The 20353-nt window shown below is 37.6% G+C and overlaps 1 protein-coding gene across 2 annotated transcripts in view; it reads left to right on the top strand.

Moving 5' to 3' along the window:
- Positions 1-9433, top strand: part of LOC104150992 (adaptor related protein complex 3 subunit sigma 1) — a 32240-nt gene extending 22807 nt beyond the window's left edge. Inside the window, exons 6-7 of one of the 2 annotated variants that reach the window (XM_068924997.1) lie at positions 2459-2500; positions 8783-8872. In XM_068924997.1, the coding sequence (XP_068781098.1) occupies positions 2459-2494 (36 nt within the window). In that variant the 3' untranslated portion in view covers positions 2495-2500; positions 8783-8872. Of the gene's footprint in view, positions 1-2458; positions 2501-8782 lie in introns of both variants that reach the window. The other variant, XM_068924996.1, reaches the window with a different exon arrangement.
- The last annotated feature ends 10920 nt before the right edge of the window (positions 9434-20353 follow it).

Genomic DNA, 20353 nt, shown 5'->3' with positions numbered 1-20353 from the left:
ATGTCAAGCTTTGGATTTTGCAAATCTGGATATTAAAATGCCTGTCTCTAATATTGGTGAACTTGTGTTTAGGAAAGAAACTTGAAATAAGTAAGAATTTTGGAACTACTTCAGCTGTGGCACAGAATGTTACTGTTTGTTCAATATCATGAGGCTTGTCTAGTTAGCCAATATACTGCTGGTACACCTTGACTAAGTATGTGATTGATTCTTGTTGATGAGACACAGTAATTCTAGAGAATACATCATCTATTTTGGGAAGGTTATTTTTATTATTCAAATTTGCGAACAAACTGGCAGAACTGGGACTACTTCTAAAGCTGAGGTCAGATGAGTGGAGTGAAATATTGCAGGTGGCATAACTGTGAACTAAATGAGGGGAAGACACTGAGATGCTATGAGGGGAAGAGACTGAGAACTTCCTAGTTATAACTTAAATGTATCTATATCTTAAACGTATCTAACAAACCAAGAGAGAAATGAATTCTTCAGCTTTTTTGTGGTTTGATGTACACTGTTCTCCTAATTCTGCAGTCTGACACTGCACCACCTCGAGTCTTTTAATAAATTCAATAGTCCATTTCAAACAACTTCCAAACTGTATCTAGGAACAGGACAACGCTATGTTGGAAAAACAGGAAAAAGCTAGGTATGATAATGATGATGTGCGTGGCAGTATATATCCAGAAGGATCGTATTGTCAGTTATTAAAATATCCAAAATGTTCATTTTAACATGTTTCACAAACTCAGAATGAGCTGATGGTCATAGAGATGAATGTTTGGTGATATTCTTGTAAATTGTGGCTATATTTGAAGAGCCTATGTGTGTATATATATATATTCTTGTTAGGTGCAAGGGTAACGTAAAGTCCCATAATTAAGCAGCTATGATCTACTTATATTAGGCTCATATCAATTTTACTTAAAAGCATTTAATTAAGGTGTTTATTCTCAATCATGTTAATTGTTATCAAGTCAACTGTAGGCCAGTTCTGACTAGTCATCTGGAACTCATCAATTCAGTGCAGTCAGCCACAATACTTGCTGTTTCCCATTATTCATCTGTAAGTCATTCTCTCTTGTGAGATGCCTTTTGTATAAAATTAGGTGGTAGAAAATATAAAAGAGGATATAGAGCTTATAGCCATATGCAAGGCAAAAAGCTACTTGTTCTTTTAGATTCAGCAATGAATTATAGAGGGTAAAGAAGCAGCAGTGATAAATTAAAACACCTGGTGACTGGGATGGAGTAGAACGTTTCATAATGTGCTCACCACAAATACGTTTTTTGAGGTCAGTGATGGTTTATTTCAAATTTCACAGTTAACTGCTATACTAAGATACTTCACAATACCCGGTAAATATTTACTCAGGTCATTGATCCTTTGTTACGTATATATCCTCAGGAAGTTCCAGAGTGCTCTTTCTTTTTCTTTGTCTTTTTTGATCAAAACTGTAAGTCTTTCAACATCTTTCCTGAACATGTATTTTCAAGATACAAACATATCCAGTTTGTATAAATCAAAACAAGTAATAACTTAATAGATGATAATATTTTTGAACGGAGGACACTAAGAAGTCAAAACTAGTGAATCTTCTTAGTTTTCAACTACTTTTAATCAAAAGAAAGAATAAATTAATACAATAAAATCAGAAATTGTTGTTAGTGTAGCCTGTAGTTTGTAGGACTGCCACATATGCCTCAGCCTTCAAGTTTCAGTATGCTTAGCGTCTTAGACCTCAGTCATAGTTCTTGCATCCATAAGGTAGCTGTGCTAAGGTTGAATTGCGTTTTCTTTTATAGCTGAAATGCTGAATCTGATGAAATTATGACAGGGCTACGTTTTCAGAACTGATTTCAATTTTGTAGTGTATCCACCTGACTATCCCTTAATGCGTAAAACATAGCCATTTGACATCAAGTATGTGGTCAGTTATACTACTAGGTTTCTAAACAGAGTTTCAGTTGGAATTTAGCAAAGATGATCAAATGTATTTAATTCACAAATATTTGAGTAACATTATCAGTTCAAAGACTTTGTTTTCAGCAAAGATTAATGTTTTAAGTTATATTGGAGGAGTGCCTAGCTTTGATTTCTGATTCAGCTTTTCTGTTGCTTGGACTGGCTACAAAGGAAATCTTGTTTCCACCCTGAGAAATGTTGTTGTTAATGCATTTCCCTACCTTTACAGTTTAGCGTTTATCTGTGAATGGATTTCTGGTCAATATTCCTAAACCTGAAGGATCATTGTGATTAAGGGAGGGAATTTTGGGGGAGGGGTCATTGGGGTTTTATCCAGAGCCGCTAAAAATTTTATAGATAAACCTGGGCTACCTCTTTTCTATTTGGAGTGTTCGACTGCGTGTGATTTAGACTTTAAGTTGGACCTCTTTTTTTCTTTTTTTCCCGAACCTCCTGATCTTTTCTAGCTCTTTCCATTCTTCTCTCTTACAGACCTTTATCTTTCAGTCTCCCAGACAGGACAGGTAGACAAAGGTATTGCTGACTTTGAGAAAAAATGTACTTTTAACAAAAAGGGAAAGCAAAATGATGTCAAAGGCAATAAATTATGTAGGCCAGACTCAAAAATTATGTGTTAAAATACCCATACTAGTCCTTGTAGCCTAATTTTTGTGCTAGTTTCTTCTTGTAGTTCCCTCATCTTTTTCTTGGCTATAGTGTATTTTACTAGCTTTCCATTGACGTCATGTTTTTATTTTATTTCTCTTCCTACATTTTGGAATTTAACTTTTCTTTTTATCATTGTTTAAGTAATAAAGAAATATGAACTTGTACAGGCTTAAAAATCTTCCAAACTAATTGGAATAAAACTTGAATGCACAGAGATAGCAAAATATGATGTGATGATGTATCAGAAATGACTTTGTGAATGGGAGCGTTTTGTCCCTGATAATCTAAAATGCATAATATGAACTCTGAACTCTTCAGCTTCACAGTTTAGCATTTCAGATAAAAATAACGGACTCCTACCTGCTTGCAAAGAGAAATGAAGTTTCAGAATAAGTTGCAGGTGAACAAAACTTAAAAAAAAAAAAACTTAATAGTTTTATACCTAGGCAATAAAATTAGCCGTGTGCTTTGTGAAGCTTATGTAGAACTATTAACAGTGATCTTTCAACTCTGTTAATTGTATCAAACGTAACAACATGATAAGGGCAGTCAACACATAAATAAACTTCAAATGTACGTTTGCTACCCTTGCAATCTGGATCGCTGGATTTTGCTTTAAAAGAGATCGTGGTAACCCCAGTCACTGTACATGAATATGAACAGCGAACTGAAAAAGGAGGAGGAAAATGCATGTGTGACGTTCAGTTTATGGTCGTTGCGCCCCGATTTGCTGTTTCAAACCTTCAGTTGAGCTCAACAGTTTGAATGTCAGCAATGTTAATTACACTATTTCAAAATTCATAACCACTCATTTTAAATATCTGTGTATTCAAACTACAGGTATTTTAAATAGCTGGAATCTTAAGCAGCTGAAGTTTATTTTATTTACAGATAGCTTTGCTGTTGACTTTTTATGTGATCTTTCTAGGATAAAGTATGTAATACTTCAACATTCAGCAAATATAACTCTGTAGTTAGATTTAATAGCACTAAGTTGTAAAGCATTAGCTCAAAAATATTTCTGAATAGTATGCAACATTTTACTTAAATTTGAAGTGTGTTATATAGCACATGAAGAAGAGCAAGCAAATAACTTCTACGTAGTATGTCAACACTTGTACTATATCCATGTTTCATTGTAAGAGTAGGGAGCTTGGTTTCAGTTTATTTTTTTATTTATTTGAACAAAGCTACTACTTTTATTTTTTCTGTTCTGCTCACACATGTTCTGTTTTTATTTTTGGGTCTGGCAATGAAAAACAAACAAACAAACAATTAATCATTCCCATCCATTACTCTCTTTGTGATTCAAGTGCTTAAAATTTCTAAGAGTATGTCTTAAGTCTTCTTATCTGTTTGGCCTCATTTTGATATACTTGCAGACTTCATTTTGTTTTTTCTCTAATTATGTTCATTTATTTAACCTCATAAGCAGGGGACATGATCATTCCTTTATATAATGCATTGCATCCTTTCATTCTTTCATAACCCTGCTGCTTTGAAGTCATACTTGTTCTGGAAAGAAAGGTTGGTATGAAACACCTGCAGCAGAGAGATCCTAGTGCCTCCAGTATATCTGGAAAAGAGTGGTGTATTTTGCAAAAATTCATTATTTCATTTTCCAGTAGGCTGCATATTTTTATACCTCTGTTCTAGTGGTAGCTAGCTCTATGTAAAGCTGTTTGCAATGTCAGTCTGAATTTTTTTTCCTATTTGTAGTGCATAAAAAGCAAAATGCACATTGACTAAATCTGTGACCTGCAATACTACTTCCTAGTAATCTGAGTTCTTTTAAAGAATAAAATCAGTGTTTCTGGGGTCACCTTCATGTAACTTATCAGTGGGACACTATAAGGAAAGATGATGATTAGAAAGAAGAAAAGTGATTTCTGTAGTAGTAAATAATGACTTAGTAAACTAGCAACGGTTCATATTTCTCACCTGATGGATTAGAACCAGTAGAAGAAAAGTGTTACTGTTAAATGTGTCTATTTCAATCTTTAAAATAGCATTCTTGTTTTGCTCACGTGGCATTGTTCATTCACTCTAAAAGTGTATTACCATGTTTACAAGCATTTTTTGCAGTAGCTGAAAGTAAACTATTAAAATACAGTGTTTCAAGATTAAAGTACAACCTTCAATAGCAAATGAAATTGAGAATACAAAGCAGCTGTGGCAAAAATATGGTGTACTGGCTCTTTGTAATACCAGCTGTATGCAATTCGTATTGTATTTCTAAAATGTCCTGAATGTCTGAGAAGTTTCATTTTCACCTGCTTAAGTCATTTGCTTGCTGTGAATATTCATCATTCACTGCATGTTTAAAGCCTGCTACCTGTGTTTTTGTTTTTTTTCTTTAAGTGAAACAGTTTTTTCTTTGCACCTCACCAACTTACCTGCTGAATTATTTGATAAGGGCAGTTGAAACTTATCCAGTGCTATGTTACAGTGATGACTCTTTCATCAGGTACTTGTTGAAAACTGCTTAAGAGCACACTGGACTGGAAATATTTCTTGTAGTACCTTTGTCTTTTTAAATAAAGCTTCCTTTCTGTAAAAGAAATAATAAATGGCAGGACTGCTTACCAGTCTACTGTTTGACGTGCTAAAAAGGAGTGCAAAGGCACTCAGATGTAGTATCATTAAAATTAACTTCTATTAGTTACCCAGTTTTGAAGGTTAAGTACTTTTCAGGCATTTTATTAGACAGTTTGTTGAAAACATTGCTTTAAGTACTTTGACTGTATTGTGCTTTATAGGGTTATGACATTAATTGTGATAAATAGCATTCTGCTATGTCAAATTATGTATACACTGAATCACAAGACCACTTAATATAGAGAATTACAGGAGAAGAGTGCGCAGTAGTTTGAAAACGTATCTCTCCTCCAGTATACGATAGCGAAAGAAAAACCCATTGGCAAAAAAGAGGTACTCTGGAGTGTCATAGCACTTTTGTCAGGGGATCTTTGCTGATCCTGTTTCAGAATGGTCCTGATGGAACATGACTGTTGGAAGTTGTGGTTGTCTGGGGGGTGGAAGGGCAATGATTGTGTCAATTGTGGTATTCTAAATAATTCTCAATTGTGTCTCCATTGTGTCCTATGCCATTGGGGCGGGAGGCAGGGACTGTAAGTCTGTGTAAAGAGGATAGCTGCAGGTAGGTAAAAATAATGACCAGCTATACTAAAGCTGTTATATGTCCATTAAAAACAATTAACTCTCATTAAACTAGGCTAAGGAATCTCCATCCTAGTCACCTAGAAGGCATCTCTCTTAAATTGCCAGCCATGCCTGTTTGTGTGGACCATGTCCATCACTTATAATATTTTTCTGGTTTCCCATTGTTTCAGTTCTAAATTGTATAATTCATTGCTTTTGTTACTACTTTATTAGTATTTTCATCTTCTCTGTGGAAAACAGTTTACATTGCCCACTTCTGGTTTTGCTCAAAGGATTTTTTTTTTTCCTCCAGTTACTGAATCTAGAATTTAATTGACAGAACCAAGTTAGAGAGGAAATGCATTTATTTTCTCACCTGATAAAACTTCACTGGAAGTTACCTCATGGTTTAAAATGGGTATTTCAAAATTCACAAACGTGAAATGGCAATGTCTAGCGGCATCATGTCTTCTATGCTATTTTTGAAAGTGTAAATGGCAAAAAAACTGTGGCGTCTAATGCTGCTTTTTCAAGATATTGCAGATTTAGGCTTGCAGATTTGGGATGCTTGCATTTTTTTCAGCTTCAGTAACGTTGGGTCCAAACTTTCTCCTTCAAAGGCTCTTTCAGTTCCAATCCTTTCATGAAGTAAATGACCTGATACCACTGGTGGCAAGAGCACAAGCCAAGGAAAGAGAAGCTTTAAAAATAATTTGTTACACCCTTTTATTTGGTTACCCTGTATCTCTGCCAGCAGATCATTTTGATTATGTCAGGGGCCAAAGTAAGAGCAAATTACATGGTTGCCATGGAGGTTAACGATTTCCTGAGCTTTCTCCTCTCTCCCTACGTGCCCTTCCCAACTTTGGGATGTCTCATATAGGAGTGTTTGGCAGGGGGGCATGTAATAACAGATGACTTAGGGTTTTCTGGTCTCTGTTCCTGGGAATCCTCCTGTGACTAAAATCTAGGGATTTATGACGCTTTAGCCTTTCCACATGACATAAAAGGGGTAGTTCAAAAACAGAAACTTTAATCAGTTTTGACTATGGATGTTTCTGAAGGGAGGAGAATCTATACGTATCTAGAGTAAAACAGTAAGTAGGATTTTTAAGTGGAAACCATATGTTAATTAGACCTTATGTTTGTTTCTCATAAAAGAGCAATAAAAGGGAGAATTCTTTTGACGGTTTTCAAAAATTGGAGTTGTTATGTTAGGAGGAGTACATTAGGGGTCTGTCCGCTTTTGAACACTAGTGCAAGTTGATATGACAGATGTCAAACGTACTCCTCGGTGTAATTAGATCCTGTAATTGCAATGAATGTCAGTGGAACTCATTAATCTGGAAAGGTCATACCTTGAGCAGTAGTTAATGACAAACAGTATTTAATAACCAGCTATGAATCACAAACTTCTCCAGAAGTTTAGTTTTCCTTTTGTCTTACCGTGTTACTTTGTCAGAATTATTTTATCTGCATGTGCACTGGTTTCTCCAGTCTTTAATGCGCTTGCAATGAAAGACCTTCCATTTCTGCAGGTTTAGTCTTCTGTTTGTCAGACCAGGTTCTCAGCTTGTTACTTTGTTTCTTGTAGATTGTTAGTTTTTCCTGGGTCTACAAGATGCCACGCTTGATCACAACAGTAATTTTCATAACTATTCTTTTGCAAATATTGTTAATGCTGCTTTTAAGACATCCAAATAAAAAGTACCTATTTTTTTCATATATTCATGGAATTGGGAATATGAGGTATTTTTCTGCAAACTATAGGCTTTGTTTTCAAAACCTACCAGGCTTTAAAATACGTTTTTCAGCAAGAACACAAAAGTTTTTTTTCTATTTTTTTTTTCTCTTGTTGTGTGACAAGCCTGAAATAGAGCCACACAGGCAATTCTAAATATATTTAGTGAATCTGACATTTTAGGAGAAACTTTGCCTTGTTTATAACAAATGCGATTTTTTTTTTCTATGTAGTAGCAAATACGGTAACAACTTAATTATTTGGCTTTTTTAAACAGCCCTTAAAGTAAGAGAGTTTTGAAAAAGTATACTTCAGAAGCAGTAGGGAAAGATCATGTGCTGTATGTTTTCAGACTTCTGAGTTGCAAAGCAAATCATTTTTGTTAGCATTTCAGAAATAAACCCTAACGTGTAAACTTGGCAGTTATTTTATCTTGAAAGGCAGAAGTATTTTATCTTGGAAGTCAGTGATTAAAAACTTACATAAGTTTAACAATACAGAAGTGTTTATAAAACAGAGCTGTGGCTTTAAATGCCGAGAAAGACTCCGGTAGAGGAATTTAACACAGAACAGGAACTTTAATGTTCGATTTGGCATAACCATATCATTATGTAATGTTCTAGCGTGCCCAGGGCCTGTAGATACGTTAGTTCATATTTAGATACCGCAGGACAGCAGATTACTGCACTTCAGTTGGTCTGTAGCATTTATCTTTGTGCATGCTCTTTGTCACCCCCAAACGCAAGATGTTTAGCCTTTTCATTCCAGGCTAAGCCAGCTTGAGTTACCTCATATTTGCATGCATTTAGAGAAGTAATACGGTTCAACTGACATTCAGTAACTTATTCTGAACCTGTAACCAAAGTTAGTCAGCTGTGTGCCGTGTAAACTGTTAGAATAGGTGAGAGGCAAAGGACAGCCTATTGGCCTCTAAATACCTCGGGTTGTTTTATAACCTACGTATTACACGCTCTTGGATAAACCCCCTATTTCTCCCTGCATACTTTTCCATCAAGTTAACATTACATGTTTCACCATATAAAAAGAAATGTGTGAACTGTTTTCTCTTTCTGGTTTAATATTTCAAAATAACTCATTTCATCCCAAACAAAATTATCATCTGGTCTTTCTAATTGTATAGCCATGAAATTACTTTAAAAGTTAGTTGTCTGTGTACCTGCTAGCGATTCTTCTTGTAACCAGCTTTGCCTGACTTGTGTTTTTCTTCTTCGCTTTATATACAGGCTGGTTTAGCAGGAGCTCCAGCCCGAGCTGTTTCTGCTGTAAAGAATATGAATCTGCCCGAGATCCCGAGAAATATTAATATTGGTGACATCAGTATAAAAGTGCCAAATCTACCCTCTTTTAAATAACATGGCTACTCCAGGTAAAAACAAGGAAAAATGTAATAGAGGTTTACCACATAATTGTTTACTAAATAAACGACATGTCTAACTTTTACTATTTGGATAAAACTCAAGGTACTGTATAGATATCATGTGAAAAATCTGTGTGGAGTTGAATGTTGCTTTTGTCTTGCTCAGTGAAATTAAAGGAAATGGGTAGTTCCCGTGTGATTTCTAAATTACATTCCTATGCCCTTGTAAGGCATATCACTGTCTCGGCTGCTGCAGTATTTTGGGAAAGTATTTAAGATGTTCTTTACTTTGTATAACCTATAATGTTGAGTTTTTTTGTATATTCACTAAGGTCTATAATTAGTGCATTCCTTAACTACTTCTGCTATTTGTCATAATTATTTAAGATTCAAGTGCAAATGTTGCATGAAAACATTAAATTTTTTTGTTTTGTCTGAATAAAATCATTACAAACTGGACTTCTAAATACCTGTTTGTCTGAAATCCACTCTTTGCAATAAATCACTTTTTCCTATTGATTGAGCCAACTGACTATATATAAATACTATTGTAGCAAGCATTAATATTGTATTTTAATCTCCGAAAGAATTGCATTGGAGTATCGTGTTGAACATACTGGCTCTTCACTTTTCTCACAAAAGCTGTTTGTTATTGCTCTGAAGAAAAAACTGCCTTTATTGAAGATCTGATAACTTTACATGTAGATGTTGAGAAGACATACGATCTGGTGGATTTTCCATGACGTCTGGCTTTGCTTTGGGAAAAGAGGAGACTCAAAAGGGTCTCTGCAGTTGCTGTGTTGTAGAAAATACAGAATGGGGCAGAGAAAATGAGGCAGCTCAAAACTGTAAATAAGTTAATCAGGTAATGTGGAACAGAAAAGCAATCTGGAAGGATAAATGATAAAACTTTATTTGGACCCCTGTGCACAGTGTCATCTGAGGTGCTCTACTCTGAGAATTAGATTTATGGGATACCTAGTATTGCTGAGGCCTCTGATGCTCTGAGTACTGTCAGCCCTGGGTAAGTTGCTCAGCTCTTAAACTCTTCTTCTGTGATTTAAAAAAAAAAAAAAAAAAAAAAAGGGATAGAGGAAGAAAGCAATTTGTTTTTGTTGTTTTTATAATCATGCCTTTCAGCTGTGTAATGTACAAGACTTTAAAAATAAAAAATATCATTGGGATATTTAAGAATTCCTTTTCTTAAAGTTTTCTTCTCCACTAAAGTATGCAAATATAACTATATATGACAGTAGAGTAATGTTACATCAGACGCGCACGTTTTTGGGACTGGTCTGACAGGTGCTGTGTTGCTTTAGAAGTTTGAATTTGATGTAAACAAAACGTTGTTCTCCTTGCAGTTGAATGTTATATATGTATATATAGTTCTTGTTACATTTAGTAAGTGTCAAGTGACAGTGAAAAGCATATATAAATGCTTTTGAAAATAGAATTGCTTCTTCGATGCTTCTTGAAAAGACAGTTTATTCTTTCAAATTAGCTTCCTTAGTTTGAGGCCCCAAGAAATTTCAGGTGAGGGTCAAGTAGAAAATTGTCACTTTCTTGCTGAGAAGTTGAAACACGCAGTGTGCCTCCCCTGCCATGAAGTATGATATTTAGTATTCCCAAGTTAGCTTAGTTGGTACAAATCTGGAACTGTTACCATTTCACCTGCTTTTACCAACTTTTGTTTTTCTGCATAACACAAAAACCCTGTGCTATTCTGAGTAAAGATATTTAAAGTTTTCATCACTGACTAAATCCTCACAGAAGGAACAGTGCTGGTGCATAAGGATGAAGAGGAAAGTTTGAAACTCCTGGTACTCTGACCTACAGAGTGTTCTGGCTATTTGTGAAAAGAACTCATAATTTCAGGAATCCCTCCAAGTCCTCTATTTTTTTTGGTCTCACTTTTTTCCCCTCCAGTTCATTCTCAGACGCATAAGCTCATAACTTAATCATGTAGTTACAATATTAGTTCATTCGTTACAGTGAAATCTTTCTGGGTTCATTTGAATCACGTGTTTTCCGAAATCCTTAGGAGAAATGTGTCTGAGAGACATCTTGCAATGAAGCTTATTTCAGATGAACTTCTGACCTCTTCTTATGTCAGTAGTCAGGTGTCTGTTAATTTTTGGGAACTAGAACTTAGCTCTTAGCAATTATATAAGAACTTGTATTTTAAAGCTCTTGTTGATATGGTTATATATAAAAATATGTACAAATATTTGTAATATTTCCTAACTGCATTTTGAGCTTCCGTTGCTTGTACTACCTTACTTCTACCTGAATCGATTCCTACAGAAGCCACGGTATCATCTTCTCTGGACAGCTCTTCCATAAACAACAGACTTTTCAGGAAGCTTTTCTGCTTGTGACTGGCCACCAGATCTTTAATGCAAGGCTGTGACTCGGAAGCTTCCTTATTGAAGAAATAAGGAAGAAAGAAGAACAGATGGGAAGAAATTCTTGATCAGGTTTTGACAGTAAAATTGCGGTCTTTTCAAAGAGAAATTCACAGACACAAGTAAGCACACAAGGGGTACAGTACAGAAAGAATAAATGGTAACAGTGTTTTCTTAAATAACAACAGATAATAGCATGCTATGGACTTCCTCCTTGTCGCTGAACCTGCCTCTCCCCTTGCTAGAGAAGAGCTGCCATTGGACTACCATTAGTCTGCCAGGGGCGTTTTTAGCCTCTTACTACGTATGATACAACCAGTTCCTAGCCAAAACCAATTGCTGGAAAATTAGATTGTTGACTGATAGAAATCACATCCTTACTCTTGACCTTCCAGACCTTCCTTTGTGTTTCCGGTATTCAGAGTTTTTCCCCAAGGCTGCTCTGCTTGTATTTGTCACCTTCATGAAAGATGTGCTTTTTGAATCATTTTTCTTAGTTCTATATCCTCTTAAAGCACTGCTTAGGTTTTAAAATGGAAATAAGTTGTAGGCTTGCGAAGGAAAGGATTCAGCTCTTGATTAAAAATTTCAAAATCTGTTTACGCCTTTGTAACCACAAGAAAGGGAAGCTTAATGTGTTTAACATCAATTTTTTGCACTGGCTGTTGTCTTAAAAGGGGGAGAAGAGGTCAGCCTGAGTCATGTTTTGGCTGCAGAAGCCAAGCAACTAACTTGCAATACTCCACCTCCACAGTACTGCCTTGTTAAGTGAAGTTCATCAGGGTGCCAGTATGTGCAAATGAATTGCTGAAAGCTATTTTTTGAGGTTCTTCGGTGTTCTTCCATTTCCCTGAATTACTCCAGATTTTTTTCTTTATGCTTTTACTAACTCTGGTCATTTCTGAGAATTGCAAATGAGATGTTATTAAACAGTATCTGAGACTATTAACTCCACGTGTGTTGCTTTCCTACATTAGGTTTTCTTTCCTACTCGGTTGAATTAGTCTCTGCTAATGACATTTTTAATGCAAGTTATGCTCCCTGGGGAGCAACTTTTTCGTGTGTTCATAGCAATTTAGTAAGTGTTGTCTGTACAACTTCTTGATAGTCCTTGATGAATCATGCATAGAGATACTTTTTAAGGAGACTCTATAACATTAATAATACAAATACTGATTAAGCATTCAGGGTACCTTATCTAATCCATTTTTGCTGCCTTTCCCCACACCTCCTCTTTTAGTAGTGTCAGAGGTTCCCCATCGTCACAAGTGGTTATTTGTCTCAGTGCTCTTCTGCAAGATAAATATTTCCTGCATTTGTTTATGTTTCTGCGGGACAGGAGGAGGTGCCCTTAGAAAGCAAGCTGGATGCTTGGATGGATTACTTGTCTCTATACCATGATTGATCATTCTCTCCCATTATGAATGATACCCTTCAAATTTGCAGATCTCTAATGTGCAACTTAGTAATAGGGAGAAGATTAGATCTCGTGAGTCTATAGCAGCAACTGCTGATTCTGGTGAGTAACTTTTTTTTTTTTTCTTTGAGAGGAAAAATTCTCTTCTCTGGTACAGACCTTTTCTTTCAGTACTTGAGAGGAAAGGTTTTCCCTTTTGGGAGACCAAGACTTTCTTTGTGGCCCATGTGGAGAGGAGAGATGATTTTTCTTCCTTCTCGTAGAATGGATCCCTCCAAACAAATGAAGAAAGGGCAGAAAGAGTACAAATTCATAGGGTGATTGAGGGTTCTCAATTACTGCAGTAAACTTGCTATTTAAAACAGTGCAATCAATTTTTCCCAGTGAGACAGGGGTAATAAGTACTGGTGCCAATTTTTTTGAGAACTGTCCCTAAAAGAGGAGTGTCGTGTGGTAGAATGGTTTGAGAATGCTGTCTGCAGTGGTGACAGCGCACTCGGAGCAGGTACTGTGTCTGCATACTCCCCGCTCCTCCCTGAATAGTGAGTTGCCCTTTCAAATACGTTTGGGAGGAAGAGCAAACATTTTACAATACGTTAAATGACTATCAGAAATTTCTCCTCTAAAACAGATGTTGCTGCTCTGATTCATCCTGCCTGACAGGAATGGGTGGAGAATGGGGTCCCTTGTTGCATGCGAGAGAGGTTCAAGCCAGAAAGTTAAATTGGCCCAGCCTTCCTGTGAGCACATTTGACCTTTTCTCTCTAATAGCAAATTCCAATAAATGCTGAAATAATTATAGATTTTAGTAGGTCCTACTCTGACAGCCAAAGGGGAACTTGGTGACTTTGCAACAATCACATGATAAAGTTGCTTGAAGCTGAATTCCAGCATATGCAAGATGTAAACCACTGGATGTAATTGGAAATTAAAACGTCACAAATAAAATCATAGTCTATTTATAATTCTGTTAAAGAAAAACAGAGCCTAAATCTTGGACAAAATATATTTCTCAACTTTTGCAGAGAGCAGTTGTAATTTTACTGAGAGTAAGCAAAGCAGCCAAGTATTGCTCCCCCTTCATTGCTTCTGGCAATTTTTAAAAGAATATTATCTTTGTCATATATCTTTGTAATTATCATAACACAAATTTTAAATCTCTTCATCCCTTCATTTAGGGAAATGATCTGTCCCATTCCTGCATATATGAACACCTTGCCGTTCTTAATGTTCATTGTTTACCTCAAAATGCTTTTCGAGGTAAGGTAATGTTGCTACCCAAATTTCATGGGTAGAAGTGGAGAGGCAGGTACACTGTCATGGCAGCGTGGCAGCCAGATTTCTTGCCTGTGTGTAAGCTTTTTGCCTCGTGGAGCATTAGGAGTGACATGACAGCGAGGCCCAGTTGCCCCTCTGCGTACAGTCTGGGTACCCTTAGAGCTAGAGTGCTAGAGTTTTTGAGGTAGGGTAACTGATGCACTCGTGCTGTATTCCACTGCTTTTCTGCCCAGTCTGGCACGATGGAAACTCAGCAGCACAAAGGAGTACCCCACGTGCCCCTTTCTGGGCTGGCTGTGCCACCAGGCCAGCCAACAGGACTGGGTAGGAGCATGTTCCACTCCAAACTCTGAACAGGACCATAAATGTGTCACCAAAGCTGGAGCTAAAGGCAGGCCAATAGCGATGACTGCGAGCTGCTTGGATGGATTAGTGTGTGGTCGTCTTGTTTCCTTTTGACCCTCAGGCCAATCCATGGACCCTCTTTGGTATGATTTTCAGCCCTCAGCCAGCAGAGTTGCTGTGGGAGCCAAGTCAGATCTCAGGATCTCAGAGCTTCAGTTATCTGCAAGGAACCTGCCTGGCCAGTGTGTGTGGCAGGATGCCGGCGTGATCAGTACTCTGCGTGTGTCTGACAAACTTTTTGCCTTTGGTAAAAGTCACCAAAGCCATCGTAAACAGCATCTGCACCTTCTCTTCACCTTTTCCACCAAAGGCAAGTCAACAACTAAAAAATATTCCCACAGTGTATGAGCCCTCCTGCTCTTGGAAGTTTCAGGTCATAGGAATCTATTATAGCCCCTTTAGGTAGTCTTATGTCACTATAGTACCTTTGTAATTTGAATTAGATTACAGTTTGCCAAATATTTGTATCCAAGAGAATAGTAAGGGAGGTAATAAGGTGTGAGAAGAGAAGGTGGTAAGGTGGTAGCTCAGTAAGGCTTTGCGTCACGTATGAAGACATTACTTTAAATTCATTCTTTCACAAGCATGAGTGATGGAGGGTTTCTTGCTAATCTTATTTAGGTTTCCCAGGAGGGAAATGTGCAGGAGAAGGTTTAGGTGAAAAGAAATTGGTAATTTGTAGAACAGTTTAGAAAAGTGCTACCCAAAAGGTCAGAAGGAAATTAGGCATAAGGAAGGTTGTAAAAGAAGCAGCAGTTAAATGGTTTATTTTATAGCCTAAGAATAAGAGTGTGGCAGCGTTATAAAATCATTTATTAGTTTAACTGATATATGCATAAAAAGGGATAAACCTTTGCAAAAACAGATCTTTGCCAGGTAAAGACAAATCAAGCAGCTCTAAACTGCTTCTAAAGTATGTGTATTTCTTCCAACCATTGCTGGTTGATCCAATTTTACTTTTTCTGACAAAAATTTCCTCTTCTCTCTAAAGCCGGCGTGAGTGATGAGGAAGCAGTAACCGAGAAAAGCACAGGAAGGAAGCAAATGGGTTTGAATATGAGAAAAGAGAAAACTTGCTGTTCCTTAGTAAGTGTTACATAGCATTGAAAGTGTTCCAAAATGTAAGAAATTATCTATACCATGTTTGCATGCTCTTTGACACAAAACAGCTGATTGGGCTGCTGGCGGGCTGAATATTCAAGGTACACAGTAATAATTGTCAAGGTCCTTCCTCTTTTCCCTAGCCCTCTCCTAGTGGTGCCACCTCTTACAGTAAGCGATGGGTAGTTGCATTGCTTCATTGGATATGTTAATGTCAGTGCCAAGAGCCTTGAGATTCCCAAGTAATACATATTTTCTAAGAAAGACAAAATATCTCTCCTGCCCAGAAAAAGTATGAGCAAAATTCCAAAACTTATGTTTGCTTCATATCCATTTTTTAAAAGTTCTTAGATATTATTTGGATTTCTGTGAAGTGAAATGTAAAAGCATATAAGCAATGCAAAGTCTCTTGATTGAAAACAAAAGTGAAAATAACAGGTTGTTTAATGTTTTAGAGATGTATTTAGCAGTTCAGCTGTCATGTTCCTGTCAGAGTTGACTTTAACTGTAGCTGCTTATAGCTTCCATTCACCAGTTGATGTGCAGCGGGGTGCTAATATTTGTTCTCAGGAGAACATATTTCTGGAATTTTAAAATGCCTTTCCTTGCCATTCCCGCTGGCCTTTCCTGACATCAAGTGTTTTGGCAATCAGATTCCAAATAGCAGTTACATGTCAGTTCAAATGAAGATACGCAGTAGTTAATCTTCAAGCTAAGTGACAGATGAAAAGTGTTTGATGGGATATTGAGACAGACATTAGAGGGCCCAGAAAAGTTAAGCGATTTGTCTAAAAAGCATCAGGAAGATTTTCCTGTAAATGCATGAGTTCAAGTATGTTGAAGCCAAATACTCAATCAGCAGGATATTTTGGGAAGATTGCACCATTTGAAAGGCTTAGTATTGATAAGGGAGTTGAGAGTGGAGTTTGCAAAGTGAAAACACTTCTCCCTCCGAGGCTGATTTTGTGGATTGTATCTCCATGAGCTGTAGTGCCGGGACACAGAAGGAAAGCATTGGCATCAAACTTAGATTTATTAGAAGAGCCCTGGAGACTGTAGGCTCCCGTGAGCTCTGCAATGTGCAGCGCATATGTGCCTGTTTCTTGTGGTTCGGTCGTGCAATTCCTCCTCCCTTTCTTTCCAGTTTTGAAGGGGGCCGCATGCAGCCCCGCAACACTGACAGCTGTACAAGGGCTGAGGCCGTGCTACTGGGATTTCAGGCTGCAGACCCGCTCTGCCGTGGATGACAAAGGCAGAGCTGTCTCTGAGCAGCAGTGAGGAGGCTGAATGGGGGATGTTTCAAGTTAGGGAAAGAGCGAAAAAAAAGGAAAGCAGTCCATCACGCGAGAAGATACGCTGCCAGTGGCTTTCCACATACTAAATCTTTTTATTAAACTGAAACATTGTGCCAAAGGCTCGGGAGCTTCACTGACTAATGACCAAGCATTAGGCTTATTTAGCAGACATTTTCAGCAGAGGGCCAGTGCAAATATATTATAATGTGCTTTTATGTTGTTTCCAAGTTAATTATTATACCATATGTTTCCTCTGTGTTGACAAAATTGCTCTCTCTTCCTCTGCCTCTAGTGTTTCTGCATTTCAGTGTAAAAATCTATCCCCTGCCTTCAGAGTTTTGGTAGAGATCTTATTCTTCTCAGCAAAGATTTAGGGAGGTGGGGTTTTGGGGAGGCAGTTCAAGTGGAGCACTGGTTTGTAGGCAGTCTGATGCACAGCTCGGGTTCACAGCTTCGTTTCCGTGCAGATCCTCTAATCTGCTGGCTCATGGCACACGTACAGAGCTGCAGATTCCCCATGCGGAAGGGGACATTTAGCTTCCTGAGAGTTAGGAGTCTGCAAATCATGAGTTTGACTGGCCTGTGTAGCATCTTCTCTGCCTGTTGCATCTCTCTGCTTTGCTAGAGGGAACAAGAGTGGTCTGAAGGAAGCATGAGGAGCAGTCATAGCTGATGCAAGTTCTTATTCCAGTAAGAAGACCCAGCTGTGGGTTCAACAGTTGTGCTTGTGATGGAAAGAGGGTGGAGGTGGAAAGAGGGAAGAAGTTGAGAGCTGTGCTGAGAAAAGAAGATGGATTTTGGGGTATCCATACAAAACGGGCAAGAGGCTGTTTTTGACAAAGACAGGATTAGAATTTCATGGATTCAAAGGAAAGAATGAGAAAACTTTGGGATGGGAGCAGAAACTGAAAAATGGAGTTTCCTGGAAGGAGAAAATGGGATTTGAGGCAAGTTTGGGAAGAGCAGAGTTTGAGAGATGGAGAGGGTGGAGAAGGTCATGGGAAGGAGGACAGACACACAAGGCATATGAAGAAATGTCTGAAGAAAAAACAGGAAGGTGGCTGGTGAATATGGGATGGGAGGGTAAGAATCAAGAAGCTACTGGGGGACTCCTGCTGCACAGGGTGGGGTTTGCTGGAGGACTGCAGATGAGAAAATCAGGAAGGGCTATGAGTTTGTTGAAGAACTGTTTGACTGATTTAATGGTGTAGGTCATATAAAGCCACTGGGGAGGACAGTGAGGGAATTTTTTCTTCAGAATGCTCTGAAATATCTTCTCCAGGTGGACACACTTTTCCAGAATAAAAGAACTCTTAATACTAGAAATACAATTATTCTGTGTTGTGAACATAGTAATTGCTGCAGAATGAAATCAATTTTATTTGGGCTAGAGAATTTGCATGACTTACGCAAGTGTATTTGCCAAAGAACACAGGTCTAAATGAAGGCCATAAAATCTTCTTGTTTTGGAGTGAGAGCTTCATGATTGTGCTGTTTTTATTAACACATTGTTTTAATATCAACTTGTAGTTAAATGGTATTGCATGTTATGCTTAAAGGAGGTGCCTTTCTGCTTATGGAATTGTTTGGGGAGAAGGACTAGCAGGAACGTGAACCGAGGAAGAGATCAAGGGGTTGTTGCTGATGCCTGTTGAGGAAAATAGGATAAGAGATTGACTGGAAGTTAGAGATACAGCGCAATAGCTCTTTAAAGTGTACTTCTGGTACGAAAAGCAATATACCCATAATGAGGAAATGATAGCAGTAAGTCCCTGCAAAAGGTGTTTCATCAGAGGTTATCAAGACTATAATACTTGGATCCCTGTTTTGAAGTTTGGATTTTGTTTAAATAATTTCATATTTCTATCCCTTTTATTATAAGCCTTGAAAAATAGATGTTTTAAAGTACATTTTTGAATTTTCATCTGTTTTTTAAGATGGTCTGAGTAGGTGTGACTGGGAGGCTTTTGGGTCATCCTCAATACACTTATATAGCCGTTTTCAGCTCCACTGCTCAGTTTAGACCACTGTTAAGAGGGAGGTACTTTGGGATGGAAAAGCACAGGAGCTTTTGCACAAGTGTGGAAGTCCTACTTAGCATATACATGAGGTTGGGCTACATTGGAATATTCTCCACTGCTTTGAAAGAAAGTGGTTGACCGACTTTAGGCAGACAAAGATCCTATTAGTCCTATATCTTATTAATTTGCGCTCTACTGTGACTCACTGATATAATTAGAAACACACTGTATTTATTTGTATCCTTAAAACTCATGAGCTAATCTTCCTCCTTCTTTAGAAATCCTGAAGTTGCATCTTTTATTCCAGTGGATCATAAACAGAGGCTAGCATTTTCACACTCAACATCGTTGTTTATTTAAAAATTTTGGAATTCCCTACCACATCGAAATTCCGCAACTGCAGCCATTCATGAGTCAAAACAAAGTAGTCTGCTTATCTTGGGAGCGAGGCATTGATACGGTGGGTTAGGAGTTTTGCAAAATAAGGATTTTGGAAAATGATGATTAGTTGCGACTACAACTTTTAATGAGTAGATGAGAGTTGACAGGACTTTTGCAGAGCATGTTCACTAGATGAAATTTTTGCTTAAAGCTAAAGAAGCTCCCAAAGCAGCAGCACCTCTATGTGAAGTGCTGATAGCCTGCAATCAAGCAGTTTTTTTGCTTAGCTGTACAGTGGTGCTGCGTCCAGCCAGAAAGAGCTGCTTTACAGTGTTTATACCCTTGTGATAATGATAGTCAGCTGGCATGGGAAAGACCCAGGAACCAAGTTCCTGCCCCGTCAGAGGAGAATCCCTTATGCACAGGGTTATTGTCTGCTCTGAGCTTCTTGTCCGCTGTTTCTTGGCAGGAAAATGTGAAGAATCGTGGTTTTCTCCCTATAGGGAACAATTTTTGAAGACTGAAAAGGTTTCAGAACAGGAAAACTGCTTCCAGACCCTCCCGCTAATCATTTCTGAACAATAATTGCCTTAAGATACCATTGTCTTTAATTTTACTCGTAAGAGTTATGAAATACTAGCCTTAAATGTCCAAAAAAGCCTTAAACAGGCATATTCAATAAGATGTGCAATCTTTATTTTTATGATACGTTCTCCTACTATATTCTCATACAGGTATGAGAATTAAGGCAAATACTGTGTCATGTAGACCTGGATCATGAGGAGGTTAGTGAGGTTTAGCAAGACAAGCATATTTCAAATACAGTCATTTGAAATCACTAGTCTGAATGAGACTCATATTAGAAAATCATGCACGATAAACTGCTTTTCACTATTAGCCTTCCTATCACTAGGACCTTACATCAGCATTCAAAGCAAGTTTTTTCCTTGTCCGTATGTTATGATTTAGAAAATAAAAGTGACTTCTTTCAAGAGTTTGATTTTTCAGAATTGTTTCCAGTTTTCATGATTGCGTCTGATTATGTTGGATGTTAGTACGTTCTCTGTTTTATAATTATGTGATTTGGAAATGCAGTACATTACAGTGCTTTAGTGTAATATGACTACACTACTA

The sequence above is a fragment of the Struthio camelus genome, chromosome W, assembly GCF_040807025.1.
Source record: "Struthio camelus isolate bStrCam1 chromosome W, bStrCam1.hap1, whole genome shotgun sequence".
NCBI classification, from domain to species: domain Eukaryota; kingdom Metazoa; phylum Chordata; class Aves; order Struthioniformes; family Struthionidae; genus Struthio; species Struthio camelus.
The sequence above is the reverse complement of the archived record's forward strand: the minus strand, read 5'-3'. Positions and strand labels throughout refer to the sequence as shown.